At 42.5% G+C, this 24,150-nt stretch overlaps 1 protein-coding gene across 2 annotated transcripts; it reads left to right on the forward strand.

Annotated features, from left to right (window-relative positions):
- Positions 1–3,296: 3,296 nt before the first annotated feature.
- On the forward strand, positions 3,297–22,982 carry GPNMB (glycoprotein nmb). 2 transcript variants are annotated; one of them, XM_044450758.1, is made up of 11 exons: positions 3,297–3,375; positions 7,468–7,620; positions 8,538–8,681; positions 10,429–10,611; positions 12,365–12,523; positions 13,962–14,270; positions 15,399–15,536; positions 18,252–18,354; positions 19,149–19,354; positions 21,770–21,863; positions 22,650–22,982. In XM_044450758.1, exons 1-11 carry the CDS (start codon positions 3,297–3,299, stop codon positions 22,801–22,803), a joined length of 1,722 nt encoding a protein of 573 aa, XP_044306693.1. In that variant the 3' UTR covers positions 22,804–22,982. The 2 variants fall into 2 exon arrangements, with proteins under 2 accessions (XP_044306693.1, XP_044306694.1); XM_044450759.1 differs by having other exon boundaries at positions 3,345–3,375; positions 15,402–15,536.
- The last annotated feature ends 1,168 nt before the right edge of the window (positions 22,983–24,150 follow it).

Below are 24,150 nucleotides of genomic sequence, written 5' to 3' on the forward strand. Positions count from 1 at the left end.
TCATATGCATGCTTTCTGATTCTTTGCTTCTTATTTTCTAATCTTGCTAGCTAAGATAATGCTCTATTATTTTATACTCTTCTCCTTTCTTTCAGACTTCTCTCATCTCCATCTAGAAAAGATTATCACAGAATCTCAGCCCAACCTACCTCATAGTGTTGCTGTCATGAGTATAAGATTGTGAGGAGGAGGAGAATTATGTAAGCTTCCTTGAGTTCCTTGGAAGGAAAAAAGACAGGATATAAATATAATATACTAAAAATGCCACTAATTCAAAGAATTCATCCTAAGAGGTCTGGGAGATTCCTTTCAGCTTTAACGTCTTTGAATGGATTCATGACAAGTCAGGATGGGAACATCACATGCCTGAAATCTGCCGGCATAGTCAATAAAAGGTAGGACATTCACTTGACTTGAGGCCTGGAATGTATCAGTTCTCAAGGTTGAGGCCTGAAGTTCTCAAAAGCTGCTTGTCTTTAAGGTAGCTAATCTAGACAAACAAGATGGCTTTCCTCCAGGCTATTTTGTTAGCCATATAGTAAATTGTTAGGTTCACAGCTGTAATAGTTGTAAACTCCTGCTGTAGTTAACAATGTGTTAAAATTGCATGAGGGAACTTGTTCTAGGAATCAGTCTGCTGACAGTCTTCCCTCTATTTTTGCGGACGCAGCAACTCTCACAACTTTCTCCCCACATATCATGAGTACATATAGAGCTAGCACCAGTTTCCTCATCTTATAGTAAGTGTCATGCCATGCCTTCTTTTTTTAAAACAGGGGGAGGGGAGATAAACGGACTCAAGAATAACAGATGACCACACGTCCCATTTCAAAGTTTTTAAAATTGAATTCTTTTAAAACTGAAGAGTTTTGCATGTTAGCCCTGTAAATCCATCTTTAAATGTGTTTTCTCAGTCCTGAGTTATGTGTATTTTTCATCATGCATTGGGTGGCCATGTGCCCTAATTTGCACAGAGCACTCCTCTATTTAAAGGCAATCTGTTTCAAGGTTGAATATGTTCACTCCCCATCCCCAGACAGTCTTCTCCCATATAGGGTGTCCCCAGGATGCTGGGGGGGGGGGGGCACAGGTTTGACACCCAAAATCGCTAAGGAAGTCCAACACATCCAAATCTTGCTTTTTTCCAAGTAAGGTTTGTCCATTTTAAGCTTTCATGGCTAAATCTTGCTCCTGTTGAATCAAGAATCGGACATTTCAGGCATCTTTAACAGGATTTCAGCCGCTGGGGAGGTAGCCTAAGTGGGTCTTGCCACACCAGCCTACAAACCTGCACAGGAGTCTGCCTTTACAAACCTTTTATTTCTTCAGAACTTTAAGCACTGAAATATGTAGTTGATTAATAGTTCCATTGATTAACACGGACGTATTTTGAATTTGGCTGTTCACTCGTTTCTCCCTTTTCTAATTTTCCTCAGGGCTCGAATCCTGGCATGACATTCTCAAAAGGGGACTGCTTCTTTGAAGCAAAGAATGTCCGCCAACGAGGGAAACAACCAGGTGGTCTGAAGAGTGCTGTGTCGCTCAGTGGGCTCAGTGCAACCAAGTGTCTCTTTCCTCTGGGCCACATCACAAGCTTCATTTAAAACGCCTCTTCATTTCAAAAGCAACTTACCATGTGACATCAGGGACGCTCCGATAAAAACAAGACCGAATTCCCACGGCACTCCTTTCATGGTTCTTTTTTGGATCGTTGCCATTTCTATTACTATAACCTGTTCTATAACAATATTCTGCTGCAACAGATCAAGCAGGATATCATTCTGGAATTTATCATGTGACAGCTTTTCAATTCAAACAAAAAGCTCTGGGACTAAGCATACATACAAATTATATAGATATAAATCGCTTGGAATAAGCATTATTATAGTCAAGTTAGGCATGGCATCCTTCTTCAAATTCACTTGTCTGTGCTGAGGAGCTGTATCCTCTTGCTGCATATAGAGTAGACCTGCATTCCCCAACATGATGCTTTCCCATTTGTTTTTAACTGCGGTTTCCATCATCCAGGGCAACACATTAGGCAGGTACCACATTGGGGAAGGCTGGAGCAGACAGACATACCAATTTCTGTGGCATAATCCTGTGCAGAGCAGCCATGATGAAGCAGTCATTTGAAATCATGAAGAAAGGCTGCTTCATGCAGAGAGAGAATTGTGTGCACTGGCTGATCGTGTAAAGCTGCAACTCCTTCCTATGCCTCCACAGTTACTGGAGAATGGAGGTGCCGTGCCTGTGCATAGCAGTTGCTGGGGAACATGAGCAGAAGAGTGCTATTGCAGTCATGCTTTGCTTTAGGCTTCCTGCAGACAGCTGGTTGGCCACTGTGTCAATAAATGCTGGACTAGACAATGAGATGCAGCATTGCTCTTCCTATGCACTGGTGACTAGCGTGCCAGTGTCTCCTGTGGGTTTTGCCAGTGTCTACTGTGCAGTGTGCGAAGGACACTGGAAGTGTTGCCCTGTGCCACCTCCCCAACCCCTAAGAACCTGAGGGATTGGCATACATTAGAGGAGAAGCAGATGACAGCCTTCAGCAAGAGCCACCAGGCACTTCGGGGCTTGGAGAAAGGGGCACAGGGTTTGTGACACTCCTGCCAAGTCGCTCGCTTGCTCCTTTCTTGTGGGTCATTTTAGCCAAGTTCAAATGAAACAGTCAACCATGGAGTGTTAAGCAAGCCGTACAAGAAGCCATGGCTTGTCTGAGTGGCTTATAAACCAAGCTGAAGCCACTTTTGCAACACAGTTCTGGGTTTGGACAACATGCCAAGCCTCTGTGGCTTCAAATGCTCCTTCAGAATGCAGAATCTGTCCGTGCTGGAACTGCTGCAGGTATTCACAGCCTTCTCTAACACAAATGTCTACCTGCCCTTAGGGAAAGATCCAAAATTGTTCCAGAAATGCCTGAGAGGCAAACGCCTGTGTGCCTAAGCAGAACTGTTAACAGTCCCAGCAGATTTTAAAAGTGAGAGAAATGAGTCATAATCACATGAGCTGGGGAAAGGAGAGGGAGAGAGAATGAGAGAGAGAGAGAGAGAGAGAGAGAGAGAGAGAGAGAGAGAGAGAGAGAGAGAGAGAGAGAGAGGAGTGAAGACACAAAATCATGCATCTCTCCTTAATGCCATCACATGATGAGCCCTGGGGCCTTAATTTAATCGCAGGAGAGGAGGGCAGCAGGGAAGTGTTATTCCCAGATAGGCTCTGAAGAGATTTGGAGAAACAGCACATAGACCAGTGCAAGTTCTGTGATCCAGGCATTCACTTGCATCTACACACTCATGAAGTGGGCTTGCCTCCTCTTTCTCCTCGGATACCTGCTCGTGGCTGAAGGAGTTCTACCTGCTGTGGCCACCAGACGTGAGTGCCTGACACCCCCTTTTTAATCCCTTCACTAAACCGATCCGCCATAGATTGTCCATTCAGAATGGATAAAAGCGGCTTGCACCTGTGTCTTTAACTGCTGATGCACCTGAAGAAACCAGCAAGGGAAGCATGAGAGGGGAGGGGGTGCAAAGTGCCACTCAGGCTGTTGCAAACTGCACAGCACAAGGATGAAGCTGCACAGTCCTCATCTCCAGTGATAGAGTTATGAGAACAATCCTATGTGTCTCGCTGCTTCTAGAACAGGGCTGCAATTCCTTATGCATGTATATGGCAGTAACTCACGTTAAACTCAATGGGGCATGCTGCTGAGTTGATGTATAAGATTGCATTGTTCAGGTACACGCTCACTTGATCCAGAGTCGTTTCCTCTTCATGCCCTGTAACCATCCCGTCTAACTTCAGGTAACGGATGCCTTTTCCCATCCCTTGTACTACTTGCTTATAGAGGATGAGAATCCTGTTTCATATGAATGATTCTGAGTTACAGAACAAGGAATGATGAGAACTGATCCTTCTGTGTGAATTATCCCAAATGAATGCATTGATTAATGCAAATATTAGTGCATGAGGTGTGGAAGTGTTTTTCACTTCTGATGCCGCCTGCTCCTGGCTCCCACAGATGGCCCCGGAACGGGGACGTGCTGACAGCCATGATAGCCACAGAGTTTCTCTTCCAGACCTCAAGCATCTCTTGGTAGCCCCAATGTCTCCTTCAGGAATTGTCCTTGCCTCACAGGGACACAGGAATCCACCTTCTACCATGTCACATCCTTAATCTATTTAGTTATTTAACACTGACTGGCATCACAGGCTATGACATGCTTTGGGCAAGAATTTCTCGGGCCCTAGTTGGAGACATGGGCACTGAACTGGAGACTTCTGAATGCAAACCAGGGGCTCTTTCCTCTCATAAAATTGCACTGCCAACCTTTTTTCTTGGTGGGGTTCTGATGCTGCCACTCCCTCGTTCTTAAGAGCCAGCTGCATCCTACATTTTCATATTTGTACAAATGCACCACCAGCCTTGTTTTTCTTTTAAAGCAGTGCCACTTTAAGAAGAGGGAAGTTTTGAAGGGAAAGCGGTGGGGGGTTGTGCAACTTCTCCACTCATTTTTCTCCTGTGGGGTTCAAGATGCAAGTTTCTGTGGGCAACATCCCTTCTGACTGGTAAAGGATGGACAGAGGGACTTCTCTGGGAGCCCAATTCATGGCAGAGAAGCAGCATGCAGGGCGAGGGTGTGGCACCCATTCCTGCCCTTTCCCTGCTTTTACCTTTCTCCTTCCAAAGCAGCTTTTTTTAAAATACAAAAGCTGTTGGGTGTTGTTACACACAATAGTATATAATGTGTCTTTGACAGGGCACAGATAAATGGGAGAAATATTTGAGCATCTCCGGTTCAAAGAATACAGCAATAGTTATACTTGGGGCACAGGGTTAAATCTGTTTTGATTGTTAATCTACTCAAGACTTGGAAAGACACTCTGGTCTCCATTCCAATTTTCATTACTTTAGGATGATTAGTTTTTAAATTTATATTTGTAAAATGCATTCACAGGGTCAAAGAATAGGGTGGCTTTTTGTATTTACTAGCATGTAAGATCACTTCTTACAGTGTAAATCTTCTCATCTGACCCACTGGAAGAATGCTGAAGAAAAAACTCCTTTCAAGACTTGTGATTTTAACTGAAATGCAAGGCATTTCATAAAGCAGCCTCATTTGTGTCAGCCTCAACAACAACAGAAGGATGCCTAAGAACGTTTTTCCCCTGTTATAAAAGGGCAGCATTAAAATAAGAACATGTGTCAAAGCAAGCATAAATTGCTACCAGATGAACTTTGTTAGTGGGAATTGCTAGTTTTGACTCTATAACATATGCAGATCATATCCTTCTATTTCAGTAATGCTTACATAGACTAATCTCCATTGTTCTGTATTCACTATCGCTAATTTGGATTTAAACTTGCATCCTTTCCATGAGTATGCATTTAAAGGGTGGAGATTTTCTTTTTAATGTCTTGTGTTACTTTCCTTTAACTCACCTGGCTTTGAGAACAAACAACTGTGACAAGTGATTTTGGAATTTACACACCCATTGGCACACAATGAGAGGCAGCTCTCTATAAAAAGCAGTGGGTTGTAGATTTATTTGTGGGGTGGGGAGATTCTTATGTCTGCTGAAAATATATGAGCTTCTTCTGGAGAAGAAACATATAACAGAAAACACCTTAAAGAGGTCTTAGTTGGACATAGTCTTGCTCCAGGAAAATAGAAATCTTTGGTACAGGTTTCCAAAAATATTTGTGAGGCCTGGATTGCATTCATCCTGTATAAATGGGGTCCAAGATAGACATGGCATTGCGCATGTGATGCACTGGCCCACATGGTGTTGTTTGTGTTTAATAAATGCAGTCACAGGGGGGCCACTTGGACCAGGGGAGGGTGAACATGCCAAGCTTGGTCTGGAAGTTCTCTGAATTGTTCCTCAAAGCTCAGTTCTCCTCATTTGCATCCCTGAACCTAATTATCCTTCCACACCCCACATGGGGGAAAATGTGCATTTTTAATCAAGGACAAGTATGCATTTTTAAAGTGTGCATGCAAAATGTGTATTTTCCCCCATCCAACAAAATATGAAGAATGCACATTTCTGGAAAGTGTTACCCAACATGCACAGTTTTTGAAACCTGGAGAAATATTCAAACAGGAAGGAGGATGATCAGCCTTCAAATCACTTTTAAATTAATTTTTTAATAGTCTAAAGGTTTATAAAATGGTGTGGCCCTGGCAGCAGGAGGCCAACACAAGCAGCTATCAGATATGACCATTTGATGACCATCATCTTTTACATGGTGTATACAAATCTTCTCCAGTCTGGAGGGCACCAAATTTGGGAGAGTTAGTTTACAGTTTTAAACTTCAGTGGCACTTAGCCTCATTCACATTTGGTGCCTAACATAATGCAGAATTATCACAGATGGTTGATCTCATGTACCATGACAGAAAGGCAATTGCTTAAGATCCTTACAATAAGGTTACAGAGTGAAAAGGGGTTGCTGAGCCCTTCGCCTTGCACCAGGTGCAGATCCTGTTTCTTCTCCTGGGGCAAGAGGGGCAGAGAAATTGGTTGGATAGAACGTTTTTGTTTTGATCACCCATTGTCTGAATTCAGGGCCCTTCTTCCATCCCCACATATCCTTTTGATTAGTGTTTATTCAGGGCAGGACCTTGGGACAGAAATCCAGGGGTTTCTTCAGCAATTGGAGCAGGCTAATTTACCACTTTTTGGAGTAAGTGAAGTGATGCACACTTCTATATAAAGAGCAGGGAGGCTTGACATGAAATAAGCAAAATAGATAGATAGATAGATAGATAGATAGATAGATAGATAGATAGATAGATAGAATAAAAAAATAACAAAAACTGAAACAAACCAAAACAGAAAAACCTAATAATTTCAGTCAGAGAAACAATGAACAAGAAGGAATCCAGAATCCACAAACAAGAATCATACTTTTGAGCTTATCACCTTCTTAAAAGCGCTGCCATATTGAAAAGAACTACCCATCAGACAGTGTATCCTATGAAACAATCCAGAGATCCGAAATTGTGTCAAATGAAAGATGGGAAAAAGACTGCAGATCCTCAGATTTTGTATAATTTCAAGCTAAGATTACAGGATGAGTTTGTGTCTCTTGGAAAGAATCCAAGTTGCCATCTTATGACCATCCAAATTATGACTCATCCAAACCATACAACATTTGTTGTAGACTACATGCATGGCTTAAACCAATTAATATAATTCCACAAAGTACTTTCATGTAAGAGCTGCATTTGATTTACTTTGTCTCTGAGAATGTGAAAAGGAGCAAATGGAAGACTGGCAAGTGTTAATTCACAAGCTGGTACATTTACAAATGTCCTTTTGAACATGCTACACACTAAGGAAAAACATCTAAGCTACAAGTTTTTGATATGTGTTGTAGAATGTTACATGAGCTTTGCAGTATAAGTAGCACAGAGAAAATAATTGTGGTAACTCCTGTCCCATTTTTAACTTTTCTAGAATTTCGAGATGTGATGAGTCAAGGAAGAAAATCTTCTCATAACGAATTCCATGGCAGGCTAAATAGCTGGTCTCCTGATCACAATAACTGGAATGACAAGCTTTATCCTTACTGGGAAAAAGGAGACCGCAGGTGGAAAGACTGCTGGAAAGGTAGGGCTCTGTGTGCAGTGTGAGATGAGGGAGAGCAGTCTGTCTCACCCAAATGAGTCTGATATCATTATGCATTAAACCACTTGGTATATGAATTTTGACATGTGTGCTTTTCTTATTCTACTGAATTTCAGTACAACTAGTTTAAACATGAAATACAATTTAAAAAGGAGGAGACGGTCCATGGACCAAATAAACACTTGACTGAGTTTTTAAGAGGAGGAATGGCCATTTCCATGTTACAGGGTTGTTTTAAATATCACCAGTGCAGAAGAAGCATTTGGGGAAAGTGCTGTGTAACAGGACTGGGCAGGTTTCTGGGCTTCCTTTGATTTTATAACAACTCTGAGATTTTACAAGATCCCTCAGCAAAGCCAGGGGCAGAAGACACACATGAAGAACTGAAGAATTCTATATCTGGGAATGTGTTTCAAATCTCAGAACTGAATGCAGCTCACAGTCATTCCCCACACAAATTGACTTCTGGTTATTCTTCCCTTAGAGGACATTTTCATTCCAGTCCACAAAGGAACATTTATGGAAGGGGTGGGTTGCCATTATATCGTTGAATGAAAAAACCATACTGATCTTTTACAAATGCCCTGTCAATCTACCAGTAGTTTTTGCTCTACTATCTGCCCATCCCTACTAGGAATGTTGTGAGGATAAAATAGGGTTGGGGAGAGAACCTTGTACATCTTGCTGATATCCTTGGAGGAAAGACAGGATATTTGTTATGTGCCATCAAGCCATTTCCAACATGGTGACCTTATGGATGAAAGACCTCCAGAATGTCCTATCCATGATAGTCTTGCTCAGTTCTTGTAAATTCAGGGCTGTGGCTTTCTTTATGGAGTCAACCCATCTCATATTTGGTCTTCCTTTTAAAAACAGACATAATCTTGACTTTTTTTCAGGGGGAAGAGTAGTAGCCAATTTGACCAGTGACAGCCCAAGCCTGATAGGATCCAATGTGACCTTTCGTGTGAAGCTGATTTTTCCTAGATGTCAAAGAGAAGATAATGACAGCAATATAGTATATGACAGAAAGTGCATAAATGGTAAGTAACAGCTCTGATTGCATTTTAATCTTCTTGAGTTTTCTACCTCCATGTTCCATCTTGAGGTGCTTAAAGATGAAGCTTTTAGCATGACAATGACCCTGCCTCATCCCTGGATAGTGTATCCAACTGTAGTGGTGTATTTCACAGTACAAATAGACATTCGTCATGGCCGTCCACATTACATGCCCATAAAAGTTTTAAAAACAACAGCAACAGAGACCTGTGTTGATTGATGTCAACAAAATAGTCCAAGCAGTTCTCCTCTCCCCCAGAGGCAGGGCTTCTGTGAAGTGCATGGGCTTCAGTTGCTCGTTAAGGACTGAGCCACCTTAAAATACATTGCATTACAACAAGCAACTACATATTAATTTGGATCCTACTGCAGGCTGGGCTCATGAGGGGCATCCTTAAGCCACAACAAGCTGTGGCACATTTTGGGCATGTACAGGTGACATTTTAAATATACAACCCATGTTTGGGGATTGACATGTGTGAACCCACTCACCTGGGGTAATTTGAGGAATAAACAATCCCTACATAATCCTCATTTTATTGTAAGGTTACACCAGTTTGGTGGCTGAATTCACATGACATGCCAATCCCTGCTTGGTGGTATATTAAAAATTTCACCAGGCATGCATTCCAGCTCCTGCTGGGTTGAAGAACCCCCAGTGAGCCAGCCATGTCATGCAAACCAGCCTGTTCTTGCTTAGAAAACTCCTTTCTCCACATGAGGATTGCAGCAAAACTCAGACAGAAGCAGGAATTCTGAGTGGGGCAGGGCAGATCAACATCCATGTTCTTACTAATAAAAAGGTAAGAGTGCTATGTCTCTCTGAGTCCTGCCTCCATCACATGTCATGGAATTTTGCAGAAAGCCCATTTGTTGCTGGTATCCACTTATTATGCTTTTCTGTTTGCTCACTGCTCCTTTGATCTTCTTTCGTACCACAGAAAAACCACTAGGTAAGGAAAGATGGAAACAGCTACAAATACTTTCTAATTCCTAGTGGGAGCACCCATGTTCCCTAACTGTTGTAACCATCCCATGTTTTTCCACTGTTGCTTCTGCCTTTCTTCTTCAGAAAAACTGTCATTGTGGGGGAAAAGCCAAAATAGCTAAATAAGGGCCTGAGTCACATGAAAACAACAGTAAACCATGGGAAACTATGATTGGATGGTTGTTAGGTTGTGCAAACTCAGCCAGCTTACCCACAATGGGTTTTTAAAATTATTTCAAGAAGCCACAGTAAGAACCCACGGGCTCTTCTAAGGCTTCTTCACCCACGGTGCATTGTCATGTTCTTTGGTTTCCCCAAAGGTTAAAACCTGCAGGCAGCAACTTGCTCGGCGAGAGCAGCTGCTGGTTTAGAGCATCACAAAAAAGCAACATTTGTGTTGTTGTTTTCGGTTGTTATCTTCCTCTGTTTATGCTCCCACAGAAAGGGAGAGGTGTTGTTGGAATTTTCTGCTTCAGGTGCAAAGATAACTTGGCTTGCTTAGGTACGAGGTGTATTCATTTGGCTTCTATGCATTTATGTGTATAATTTGCTGCTCTGCTTCTGGCAGCAAAATACCTTAGCCAGTCCTGAAAGGCCCTGACTAATCCATGGGGTTACTGCCTATTAACTATGTTTACAGCCATAGTCTGAATGGACTCAAGTTTTGTTTAAAGACCTGACTTTTCTCCCATTTTCCCATTCCCTCTTTTCCCCTTTTGTCTTGATTTTGTGTGTGCTTTTAGGCTCTTCAGGCTATTCAAACCTTCCCGATCAATATGTTTATAACTGGACTGCATGGATTGATGATTGCAGCTGGTCAAACTGCACATACAACAACAGTCACAACGTGTTCCCAGATGGGAGGCCATTTCCCCACCATCGTGACTGGAGAAGAAGGAATTTTGTCTATGTGTTTCACACTCTTGGTTGGTCCTAAAATGCAGCTCAGTACTAGCTTTTTATTCGTTCTTTTCCTTCTTATTATTAATTTAACACTTTGAAAAAGAGTAATGAGGTTTACACATGCCTATATTGCCTGCTATTAAGGATGCTGTGAGATAAACTCAGCTATTGTTATGGGAAAGGACAGTCCAGATACTGCTTTGAGGATACCGATGCTACTTCATTGACTTGTCCAGGTTCTGGAAGTCACACAGATCCCTGCATGCCACTCAGAAAATGTGCAGCATTCCTACTTGAATATAGTGTGTTTATAGCAGAACTGCTCAAAATGACAACCACCTTCAAGAGCTTTGGAGAAGTAGCATACACCTATATTAAGTTTAAAAAATTAAATACACAGTTTTGAAGTAATGCCCACTTGGTACAGTCTGCTACAAAGTCTTGGTGGATCTGTTGGTAAGTTTACTTTAATCATTATGCCAGTGCATTCCCCCACAACCCAGTTCCTTCTGGATGTGCTGGATTACAGATCCCATAAGCCTTGTTGGCCTGGAGAGTGGGAGTTGTAGTCTCAAACATTTAGATAGTGCTGATGTATAGGAAGCTACCTCAATCTGGACAGACCATTAATTCATCTAGCTAAGTAGTGTTCCCCCTGACTGACTCTGACTCTCCAAGTTTCAGGCTGGGTTCTTCCTCCACCCAGTCTGACAATGGAAGGATCGATACAGCGACCTTCTGCAGGCAAAGCAGTCGTTTGACCACTGAGCTACAGTCCCCCCTTTCAGTGTCTGGCTCTCAGGCAGAAGCTTATCCTAGACTTATTTGCAATCCTTTTGATCAGAGGCCGAACGTGGGACTTTCTGCATGCACAATGTCTGCTCCACCACAGAGGTGTGGCCTCTCTCCTTTGTTTTCTATTGCATAACTGTTGCTGGTCTCATGGAGGGCTCTCACCAGTCAAGAAGTTCGAAAAAGGTGCTGTTGTCTCTCTTCAACAAGCACTGAACTGAGAGTGAACTCCCTGCTCTACCCAGATACTGCCCAGTACGGAGCCATGTAGTGGCTAAGGCTTATAATAACACTACCCACACAACTGTAGACGAGTATTCTGGATTTTACTGATGTCTCAGGAAGAACCTCAGTGTGGGACTGGGACTCAGGAGGTCTGGGTTCCAGTCCCCACTCAGCCATGGAACTAACTGGGTGACTGTGGGCCAGTCATAGACTCAGCCCAACTTCCTCACAAGGTTGTTGTGGGGATAAGATTGAGAGAAAGGGAATTAATGTAAGCTGACTTAAGTTCCTTGAAAAGGAAAAAAAGGTGGGAAAATAAATGAACACACACTAATACCCCTTAGAAGGGCTCTTCTAAGCACAAGTGGTTAGAGTTTTGAACGTGGACCCAAAAAACAAGACTCAAATTCAAATTACTGCTCAAGCATGAACTCAACTGAGGTAAGTGACCTTGGTCTAGTTTCTGTCTCTCAGCCTAACATGCCCCACAGAACTGTTGTGGAAGTAAAATGGCAGCATCATTTACACACACACACACACACACACACACCCCGACCCTTCTTATAAGAAGCCCTTAGAGAAGTATGTAATACATTATAGCATTGCATCCAACATGGTATCCATCTATTTTGTACTTTGGATGATGGGCAAGTTGTCAATTCACTTGAATTAATTGTGCACACTTTCAGAAAGGGGAAAAAGGAAGATTGACCACTCCCACACCAATGTCTTCTTTTTCATCTCCTTCCCAATTTGCAGGCCAGTATTACCAAAGGACAGGAGGTTCTTCAGCAATTGTGTCTCTCAACACAACAAATATTACTCTTGGAAAACAAATTATGGAAGTGTCAGTGTACAGAAGGGGTTATCGATCATATGTACCAGTAAGCTCTGCAAGTGTGGTTTATGTTGTAACAGGTACGTGTGCCAATTGAGTCTGTTTGCATCCGTGAGGCTGGCAGAAACATCCACCCTGTTCTGCATGGCCCTCTCACAACATCAGCAACCAAATGTGTGTTAACCAAACTGCACAGTCTTTGGTTACAGCAGGAGAGAAACACAGGCACCTCACCAGTGTCCATGGATCAGTTCTTTGTGAGCCCAAGTTCAAGCTGGCTCTCATAATCCAAACAGTGGAATCTAAGGGAATGTTCCCAGAAACACAGTTCAAGACTTGCAGTGAATAATTCAGGCTGTCCCAAGCATCAGGGATCAGCGATGTACTTGCAAACCGCTTTTGTCTGTGCACCAGAATTTACGCAAGGGTGGGATGATTAGCATTCCTCAGCTGGCAAGCCAACCCTATGGGAAAACTTATCCCATAGATGAAAATGCCACCTGACTGATCGTCCCCTCGCTTTTTCATCCACTGGTGCTGCCTGGAGCCAGTGTTAGGCACAGCCCTTCTCCTGGCCTCCTATCAAGGAATGTTTTTCTGGCTGGGGCGATGCAGAAACTTTTCTTCAGGTTAACTGAGGCTGCAATTAGGCAGGAAGGGAGGGCTGGTCCCCCTGAGCAGGCCAGTCTTCTGTGGGGCTGCTCCCAGCTGCTGGAGCTGCCCTTTTCGGGACCCTAGGTTGGTCTCCTCTCCCTTGCTCTGCCACCAGCAGGAAAGCTTTTATTTGGCATGCAAGCGGGTTTCCTGGTCAGGTTTCAACAGATTGGTGCAATCCAATTCTTTTATTGTTGTGCTTTTAATTGCATTTTAATTTTTTATCTTAGTTCTTAGTTACTGTTTTATTTTTATATTAGATAGTAATTAAGATTTTTAAAACCTGTATCTTATTGTTAGCCACCTTGAACTCAAATTATGGTAAAAGGCAGGATATAGTTTAAACAAACAAACAAAGCTCTAGCCCTGCCTCAGTACCCTCTGACCTTACCTGCCATTCTCACAGCAGCCAGTCAAGGGAGGAGATCCCAGCAAGAATGCATTGTTTTCAGCTATCCCACACAGGGACATTTGCAGGGAACACAGGTTTGTTAAAGTCAATCCTACCATTAGACAGAATGACGTAACCAGTTCAGGTGCTGGTTTGAAGTACCATTAAAAAGAGGCTGATTATTAGTTGCATTTTATTTCCAGGGAAATAACTGTTTTTTCCCCTGCCAAATAATTTGGCCAGCCTTGGATACAATGCACCTTGACTGTGGCAGGGGTGTTATTTACTATTATTATGTTATGCCACTTGAGCAGGAAAATACCTTGGGCCACGTTTGAACTGTCCTCACTGTGAATGTTCCACATGACATGGATTTTGCTACACGGTTGGCTTTTCTCCAGCAAGGATATGGCATTATCTCTTCTGAGGACATTCTAACTCTTCCTTTTGTTTTGGCTTTATGTAATTCACAGACAAAATCCCCTTCTATGTGAATATATCCCAAAAGAATGACCGCAATGCCTCAGACTTTATCTTCATCAAAGATATCCCAATTACATTTGATGTCCAGCTTCATGATCCGTCCAACTACCTGAACCGCTCTGCTATTTTCTACCACTGGAATTATGGAGACGGCAGTGGTGCATTTGTTTCCAACAGTTCTACTTCAATGCACACATACACCCTCCTGGGAAATTTCAGCCTTGACTTGTCTGTCCAAGCCATTATACCAATACCTTGTGGGCCAGTGACACCAACACCACCCCTACCAACCCAGTCAGGTAAAAGTTTGAGGCACTGTGCTAAAGGAAATGAAATTGCTTACCTTATTGTGTGGCTAATTAAGGGGATGTGTGACTAGTTAACAGGAGAATGTTCCATGGCAGTAATTAATAGGTGGAAGGCCAGCTTTGCACATAATACTAATCTGTGGTATATGTTCTTGAATTCTCAGTCATCAGAATGTGTGAATATGGCTGCACTAGCAAGCCATAGTTTGATCATCACAAACAACCTGGAAAGCATACATATGGTTTACTGTTGGATTTTGAACTCTGAGATGTTTAAACCATGGTTGTTTGGTTCAAACCCAAAACCATACACACTGCCTGGGAGATTTTACTAGGTCACAAAAGTGGTAAGAAAAAGCAGTAAGAAACATCTCAGCTACCCTAAATGCCTGTATGACATCAATGCAGTGGTATTTGGAATATAGGGAGGGAACAAGGAGGAGGGAAACAAACAACTCAGGGACTGAAAAAGCAAACCATGGTTTGACTGTCTGCCAGCCTAATCCTGGGTATTGCAACAAACCATGGGTTAAACACAGCATGGGCCAGAGCCAGGCCAAATAATTGCTGCATGCATGTTTACAATACCTTCTTATATTTTTGCAGTGATGCTGGTAGGGGATATTTGGAGTGGGACTTTGACCAAGACCCCCACCCCCCGGATAAGATGGAGTTGAATCCCTTACCTCAGGGGTAGTGAAACTTGTACCCCCTGCTGACAGCAGGGGGTGCTCTAGAGAGCATTGCCCACCACTCTCCTGCTGTGGTGAATGCCGCACAGGGAGAGAGGGCACCACAGCTTTCTGGAGAAGCTGCGCAATGATGCCTTGCTCTAAGGACCCTTTGAAGTGAGGGGTCAGGAGGGCAGGTGGCATGCATTCTGGAGAGCCCCATCACCTGCTTTCCTGCCACAGCAAATGTTATAGAAGGAAAACAACAGACATGTTTCTACCAAGCTGGCCAGACCCAAATGCCTTGTTCTCGGGTGTCTTTCCCCAGAGAGAGGCTAGCATGACAAGACGCAGAGATGTTCTAGGTAGATTCTGTTCATTATGCTCAAAATACTTTGCTGGATATGGAATTGGCTTACCAGTTTCCTCCTCTACTTCCTCGATTCAGCAGTCACCACCCAACTGCCTTCTAATATGACAACTCAGACCACTGTCAGTTTCACAGACCTGCCAACAGGACAGACTCCCAGTGCTGGATGCCATATTACTCGATATGGACCTTATAAATCATCACTCTTCATTGCAGGTACACATCTACATCTCTAAGGGCTTGTTCAGAAGAGGTTTTAATGTTGTGGTGCCTTCCCCACTTGTACAATTCTGCAGGTTACCCATCGCTTGTCATGGTCTTACAGCTGCTTTTTGACTTTTCTCCTCGCTTTGCCTGCATATTTTCCACAACTGATAGGATCCCTATTTGGAGGATCTTGTGGCATTTCTGTAGGGATGTGGTGGTGATGTTTATTTTAATGTTCTGAATGAATTCTGCTCTGCTCTGGAACAGAATTTTACTCCTCTTTTCAATTTATTTTTGGTTGGCATATTGGAAAGTTGATCATTTCCCCCTTATTTTTTATTTTGATGAGGTAGCACTTGAGTTCTTCCAGAGGTACAAAGGCACATTCACAGACTTCCACCAGGACAGTCTTGTGCAAAAAGGTTGTACTTACAGGTGAATTGACTCACAATTCACAGAAGTAGGGATCTGGGGACCAGCATGCAAGGAGGAAGGATGAAAGGTAAGGATGCAGATTGGGGACTTCCATGAGGGCAGGGCAGACTTTAGCATTGTGAAACTTAGCATTTAAACAAAAAACAGAACATAGTGAGCTCAAGAAGGCAACTGTGTGATCCAAAAGAAAGGACGAGGCTGTTCCAAGGCTGCTTGTGATGGAAAAGCAAATTCTCCACAAGCAAACCCACAGCATCCAGTGTAACAACCATAACTGGCCAAGTTACTTGGGCACCTGAACCAGAAAATCCCACTAGGAGTAAAATTACAGTGATAATACATTAAGAGCACAAGCATACGCATTTTAGACAGAAAAAAATGCTGTCCAAATATGGCTGGCTTGACCATACCATGAGCTGTAGAAATTTTTTATGTCTGGACATGCATAGGATTGTGCCAGAAAGGAGCATCAAGAGCCTCTGATGCGGGAAGCTCTGCTCCATTATAACCTGTGAGTAATTCTGCTTCCCATAACACCTTTTTGGGAAGGCAGCAATTGACTGGGTTCACCCATCCTATGTCTGCTTTTGCTCTCAAGTGCAGGTTAGGGAGAAGCAAGTCTTCAAATATATTTCTTCTTGCCATGGACTAAATGTTTTGCAGGGACAGAAGTTCAGAAGCCATTGGGTTCACTGGATCCATAGTCTTTCCTTCCCTCCAACTCGCATACCCACCTCACACATGCTTCTCTTTTACCTAATGTCAGAGGTCTGACCTCAGGAAGTTGTGGAAGCCACTTTGGAAGTTTTCATGATTGAGGGGAGACACTTGGAAGGAGTGGAGCGGAGTGGAGGTGGAGTGCGGTGGAGGTGAGGATCGATAGTGGGAGCTCTCTCTCCAACCTTGGAGGAGGAGATCCACTACATCCTATGATCCTGGAGTTGCTGCCTGCAGACAAAAAGATTACAAGCAAATACCTAACAATTTGCCTTTGTTGTTGCTCAAAAACTGCTGCCTGAGGCAGCTGCCTCACTCTGCCTAATGGTAGGACTGGCCCAGAGGAAGAATATTGTTTTAGTAGGTAACAGAAAGTAATTTCAACATCATTATGTTCCTAAAAAGGCACTGCTGTTGTAGACTCACCATGCAAGAAGCAACTTTTAGAAGAGTAGACTTTGTAGCATCAGTAAAGGGATGTTTCTGTAGTTAGGACATTACATCCTTTTTTCAAAGGCCAGGCAAATATTAGGTGCTGCAGCCAATGTTTACTCTCCATGAGACAAAAGAGGTTTTTTTCAACAGGAGGATCCCTTCCATCAGTGGAAGAGTCCTTTCTGACAAAAATCCTGGCATTCACAGAGGGGAGTCTCTGGATCCAGCCATACAATTTCTGTCCTACATTTTACCAGGCAACCTTTCCAGTGTGGCAGCTCTATATAACCCCCTTCTACAACATTTCTGCAGTGTTGTTGTCTTGCCATATATTGTGGCATTGTGCAAGCAGAGCAAGTGATACAACCGCACCGAGCAATCCTTTGATGGCTCATGAATTCAGGCTAAGTCCTTCTGAAAATGAGATTGGTGCTCCATTGACTTCAACAGAATTAATATCTAATGTAAGAGTACTTAACTCACTGTTCTAAACATATTGACATATAAATCCTATAGATTGCAAAATTCTATAAAATAAAATATAGATTAACCAGTTAATTGGTCAGTGTAATCGCAAGTGTCTAAACTCTTAAGTCTCTCAAGGCACAATTCCAGGCATGCTGGGATAGGAAAAAGTAGGGCATTTTCTGTCTGATTATCTGGAGTACAATAATTGCATTCAGTTACTATTAAACTACAGTAGAAGGCAAACACTTATTTAGTATTATTTCTTTATGATAGTCTTTAAATGACTATCCTATGCTGCCCCATAACTTAAAGTTCTCTGGACTTAAAGTTCTCTTACACTAAATAAACAGAAAAAGCAATATAGATACAAAATAAATAATGGATAACATGCAAAAGCATAAACTGCAAGAAGAACAAAACCCTAATAGATTTAATAAGAATTTAAGAAGCCAATATGTAATAAGATGTCATGTATTTGTGTACAGTTCTGGGGGAAGAATTGGAATGCTTAGTCATCATTAGTAACTACTAGTAAATTCTCCTGAAGCAGTTTTCAGATCCAGTGAAGATCATGCTAACCATTTGCTGTGGTTCCAAATGTATTATTTTGTTTGCCAACATTCTTGTCTTTGAAATTCTGACATTTTGTCAACTGCTTTCTTTTGCCAGAGGGGATCCTTGGGGTAAATATTATCCAAATGACAACTGTCCAGGTGGAAACTTCTCAAGCTGAGAACTCTATGGTTGATTTTACAGTAACCTGTCAAGGGAGGTAGGTTTGCCATCCATTTTGCTCTCATAAGGCAAATACTGGAGTGTCTCCAGTGCCCAAGTTGTTCACTGCAGTATTCATCTCAGTTCACTAAAGGTGCCTCACATAAAAGAGCAAATAATACCAGTGTGATTGAATGTCTATAAATACTTCGGTATTTCCTGTTGGCATACTGATATTGGGCAAGAAGACTGGATTATACCGCTAACATAGCTTAACTTTTGCTGGCCTGATGCCTTCCTGATATTTACAGCCCTCAAAACTTCTAACCATTGGACATGCTAGCAGGGGATGATGGGAGTTGTAGTCCAGCACACCTGGCAAACACAAGGTTGGAGCAGACCAATGTAACTGAATCATGCAAGTTCGTAAATAGTAAATTCCCCAGGCGTATTTTCAATTCCTTGACTGTCTATTTATGAATTCTCAAGGGGAAGTCAGCAACTGTGTGCAACCAGGCAATTCTGGGTTATTTTGAATGGCTCTGCAGCCCGTCTCATCATCACTGCACATGTGCATGTGCTGAAGGACTTTTCCAAATGGATCTTGGTACAGTTTTTAAACAGGGAAAATTAGTCTTCAGGAGGGGTAAATTATTCAAGAAAGCAGAGGGCACATTACATATTGTTTTGTTTTTTAAATAAATCTTTAATTGTTTAATTTCATTATAAATGATCATAAATAATTTTGTGTTATGGAAAACAGTATAGGAATGTTTCAAGTAAATGAACTGGCTTGCATGGTGTGAACTGTGAAAAATCCATTATTTTTCCATCTTTCCTCCCATGCTGTAGTCTCCCTACTGATGCCTGTACCATCATTGCTGACCCGACATGCCAGGTGTTGCAGAGTGAGGCATGTGACCCAGTCGACCTTGCTGAGGAGTGCCTGCTGACCATAAGAAGAGCCTTCAATGAATCTGGGACATATTGTGTAAACATCACATTGGGTGATGCAACCAGCCTGGCTCTTACTAGTACTCTGATCTCTATCAGTGGGGGTGAGTCGTCATTGAATGATGCAATAATATGCAAATAGGGGCTGTTTACATTTTAGGCTCATAGTCAGCAAATAGTGGTCTTTTGGCTGAATCTGGCCCTTCATGTTGTTTAAAGATAAGCAACTTCTGTGGCAATAAAATTGGCAGCAAGGCATTTTGGGGGAGATGTAGCTTTGGCCAACTGTCATCCATTCTTTTGCAAAGTGCCTCTCTTAACTACTTGCTGACAAGTCATATATGTCATGTGAAAATCTGGCCTTCCTGTGAATTCATGGTATTTCAAAAGAAGTTATTTTAGTCTACAGTGGATTGCTTAGCATTTGGAAGGATTCTTCTCTGTGTAGGTATGAGTTACTTTCACAGGTTCTCAGCCTAGCAATGGTGAACTTTCTGATCTCAGCACAGAAATAATTATTTATGAATCAAGTACTGTGAGAATGTGGGAGACTGTTCATGGTTTTATTAACTTGATATGAGCTTGTGCATGCTGTTTCCATTTGGGTTATTTCTAGCTGCCTTCCTTATAGACTTCAAAAAATAATGAGTAAAACTAGGAAAGGTTAGGGATGGGAATCAGATTTAATTGCACATGTAATCATGGCTAATTCAAGTTCCACTTCTTTCAATGGGTATACTTTAAGTATGACTAAATCTATACCCAAAATTAGAAGACTAATAAAGCCAAGCAGGATAGCTTATGACTGTGCAAGCAACAGACCACAATGAACTTCTATTTTCTATTTAGGAGGCTTTCACAAGCAAAGAACTGAAACATTATTAGAATTATTTACTTTCCAGATGTGATGGGAAAGGGCTGAGTAGTTTGTTGTAAGCGGATAACTGCCTTTTTTACTTTAGTCAAATGTTGTGCCTTCAGCAAAGGTTTCAGACTCAGACCTTAAACCTCGTTGGCTGGATAAGCTACTAGCTTACCCACCGCAAAGGAGATGAACTGAATGTGGGGATGCATTACTGTTTTGGGTATTGAACTGACTAGAAATTAACTGAGTGGTTCCCTATACTGCAGAAGTTCCTGCAGGGTGATGGTTCCTAGTACGTTGTGCAGCCAATTGTGGCCGCTCTTACTTAAAATGGGGAGGCAACAGATACCCATGGTCAGGAGTCTAACGGGGCCTGTGGTGGCTGCAGGCTTTCCAGGGCGGTTGGGCAATGGGCCCCTCCCTTAGCGGGTTTCCCTTCTCACTGTGGTTGCCACCAGCTGCTATCACTCCTCACTGTCCTTTTGTCGGGGCCACTGCTGCCTTCCCTGGATCTTTGCCTGTCCGGCAAGGGAGCGCATGGGCCCTGTTGCTACTGCCGCTCCTTTCCGTGACCACGACCATTTCCATGGGCCACAGGGAGAGGCGAATGAAGCAGGCGGCAGAGGCAAGCAGGACCTGCAACTGCAGGAGCAATGCTTGCCAGTGGCCACCTGCTAGCTGTGGACCCCTGGCCAGTGCCCAGCCATCCCTGTCCTTGACTCCGGAGGGCCGCATAGCTGAACGCCTCTTCCCCAGACACGAGCGACGACACCCGTGCTGCACATGCCCAGTGATCCCTGGTACCAAATGCTGCCTGCATTCAGGGTGATGCGTGGGGCAAGAGGCCTTTAGGTATTAGGCCCATCGTGGGAGAGCTAAATGCTGCTGTGAGGAAGGGATTTTTGCACCTTCTCCAGCTGCACCAGGAAAGAAAGGCAGGACATAAATGAAGTAAAATAAATCATGCAGCTCTGTACTCAGTGATGAATGGGAGTTAACGACTGTTGTTTTTCCCAGTGCTCTGCACCTGTCCATACCTGACTGATTGTACACTTGCCCTGAATATATCTGAAATAAGTTCTTGCCCATACATTTAGCTTCAGAGTCAGTTGGGCACATACAGAAATGTTCAGTGCTGGCCATCTGCCAGTGCTCATCAGGTCGTGCTAGTTGGAATGGCCATCAGTGCAACATAAAGCTCGAGCTTGGTACAGGAATCCTAGAAATTAGCCCAGATGCGCTTTTCCAGATCGGATCGGATCAGATCAGATCAGATCAGTGGAGCTCCTACCTGTGAGCTTGGCTGACATGTTCCACTGTAGAAATGCTAGCTGAGGCTAGTTTCCAGTTACTGTTGCAAGCACCAGTTGTTACTCCTGCTAGCACAATTACACTACTGGATACTGTGCAGAGCTGTGATTTCAGGGACTATCCTTCAAAAGCCAGGCCCCCTTTTGCCAGATGATCCCCTGCCAAGAAAATGTGTTAGCTGTCGTCTCAGCTGCTCCCACCCTAGTGCTGTTGTAGAAAGACACAGTGAACATGGATGCATGAAACACTTGTACAATGCATCCTCTAAATTTACATCTGATTGCTATGATAAGCGTTGCGGACATGTCTTAATAATATTTTTATGTTTATCTTGTTATTAAAGCTCCAGGGCCATTTTCAAGAACAGCAGAAGGTGTCCTGATAGCCTGTGGTTTCTTGGTGGTCTTTGCTGTCGCCTTGACTTTCTTCCTTTACAAGTAAGCTGCTGCCTCCAGTAATCAGAAATAGTGCCAGACTATTGGCAAAACTCTCAGAATTGAAATACTTACTATGCAAACACAAATGTTGACAGCAGGGTGTTCATTTGCACATTGCCACAAAAGAAGACCGAGATTTGCCTAAAAATGCATATGCTAATTTACATGTGTAGATGCAAACTTGAAAATAAATAGAAATACTATAAAAGTAAATAGAAGTGCAACACCTCTAACCATGGCGGGAAAGATTGTGACTGGGTGACCTGGATATGTTGCTTGGGTGTTGATGGACAACTACAAGGCTCAGGTTGCCTTCTGTTGTTCTTTTTTCTTTAAGCCAGCTTTGGCCCAGAAAGCCCTTCAAGGAGATTTTTCAAAGAGAGGACTGTGCTCTGTCAGTAGGCACATGGGCCTCCCCTTTGGCAGCACAGATTTCTAGTTGTTTTGGAAAGAGGTTTCTGCAGGGAAAATGATTCACTTTATTTTTATCTATTTATACCATTTTAAAGCCAAGGCTGGCTCTTAAAGTAGCATGCAGCTAAAATGCTTAGAATGTGTATCTGTGCACATGTGTAATATAATCAGTTTTTACCTGGAGCCGTAATTTTTTTTTGCTAATAATCGTAGAGTTTCCATGGAATCTTTAAAAATACTGACCTTCAGTGCACGAACATATTTTAAAGGAGCATAATATGATCCAAGAATAGGTTTGCTTGTTACTTGCTGAACATAATGCACCCTTGCAGGAGGGCTTTTCAGTAAATTAATTCTGAAAATTTCTTCTAGGCGATATAAAGAATACAAACCTATTGAGAGGAAAACAGGACAAGAGGCAACTAGTGAAGGATTGAATGTTTACTTCAACAATGTCAAGGCTGTTTTCTTCCCTGCAAACAATGAGAAAGATCCTCTGCTAAAAAGCAAGCCAGGAATTGTCTAACTCTTCAGTATAACCTCTTATATTTGCATAAACCTGGGCTTTACATTGAACTGTATTTCAATGGAAGAATACGTTAAGTATTAAAATTATGTGTTTAGATGGTGAGCTTGCAGTACATGCAGGGAAGGGAAATGGCTGTTCAATTCATATGGAAATATAAAATGGCATCTTGTGGAGAAATGGAACATTAAACTTGCTTATGTTCTCAAATGTTATACTATATTAGCGAATAATAAACCTATAAAACTTGGTATTAATATACAGCTTCTCAGATTATTTACTCCTGCGAGTGTGTATTTGGTAGTGGAAATTTTGTCTGAGGTATTTAGGGTCAGGCTGAAAGCTAAAGGCATTATGTCTCACTGAACTTGGAAAGGATTGTTTCTGTGCAAAAGCATGCCGAGGACTGTGTTGTTAAACTGGAAATTCCTTTGTTCTAGGAGGATTTCGAGGACTGTGTTGTTAAACTGGAAATTCCTTTGTTCTAGAAGGATTTGTGCATTCCAGCTTCAGTGTGGCTTGTTAGAAAACCAGGGTAGGCATCTGTTAAAATGAGACACTTGGATACAATTTATTCCAAAGGCTCCAACTGGACAGTCATATACACATAATTCCCCAGTTAGTTGAAAAACTGGAGTTTGGTGACAGTGTTCATCCTCTGAATAGTTCACAACACGAGACACAAGAGTCTCTTGTCTGTGCCAAGTGGAGTAGTAGCCAGTGCTTAGGATACCCATGGCTTCACTACCCAGTGATGTATTTGCCTACACCTTGTTTGGGGACTCAGCTGTGTTCATTCAGTGTGCACCTGTAGTCTAGGGCTGGGGTGGGGGGCATGTCTTTTTTTACAAGATCTGCAACCAGAACCTGATGCAAAAGTTATACATTCTAAATAATTCTGAATTCAGACACGTTTGGTTGCCAGTCCTTTTGTACAAAAATGTGCTCGTTATCTCAAGCTTTATTTCAACACTGTAATTTAGTGGTGAGATGCTGCTGATATTGTTAAATCTGGGGAGTCAGAAATCCTTGCCAAGGTACTATGAATCACCAGAACTTTATCAGAGTAGCTAATCTACCTTCTGCTCACACCAGCCTGGTCTATATGCCCCTCAGGGGAAAGTCCACTTCCAGAAGCCCAGTCACACAGGCATAAAGCTAACAGTAGTGCAAAGATTAGAAATATATAGTTATATATAAATATATAGTTATGTCTAGAGAAGACCCCCTGAAGTTAGGAAGACTTGTCTCCTCACTTATTTATTACCTTTCTATGCTGCCCAGTGACTGAAACTCTATAGGCAGTTCAGTTTTTAAACCATACAATACAGGAATATAACTAGTCCC

Source organism: Varanus komodoensis, unplaced genomic scaffold (genome assembly GCF_004798865.1).
Source record: "Varanus komodoensis strain SLA01 unplaced genomic scaffold, ASM479886v1 scaffold68, whole genome shotgun sequence".
Taxonomy (NCBI): Eukaryota; Metazoa; Chordata; class Lepidosauria; order Squamata; family Varanidae; genus Varanus; species Varanus komodoensis.

What these genes read in the sequence shown, in the direction of transcription:
- GPNMB (XM_044450758.1), top strand. Translation starts at nt 3,297, where the DNA reads ATGAAGTGGGCTTGCCTCCTCTTTCTCCTCGGATACCTGCTCGTGGCT. An exon ending in ACAGTAACCTGTCAAGGGAG is followed by an intron (nt 18,355 to 19,148) that starts GTAGGTTTGCCA and finishes CCCATGCTGTAG; the next exon opens with TCTCCCTACTGATGCCTGTA. An exon ending in TCTGATCTCTATCAGTGGGG is followed by an intron (nt 19,355 to 21,769) that starts GTGAGTCGTCAT and finishes TTGTTATTAAAG; the next exon opens with CTCCAGGGCCATTTTCAAGA.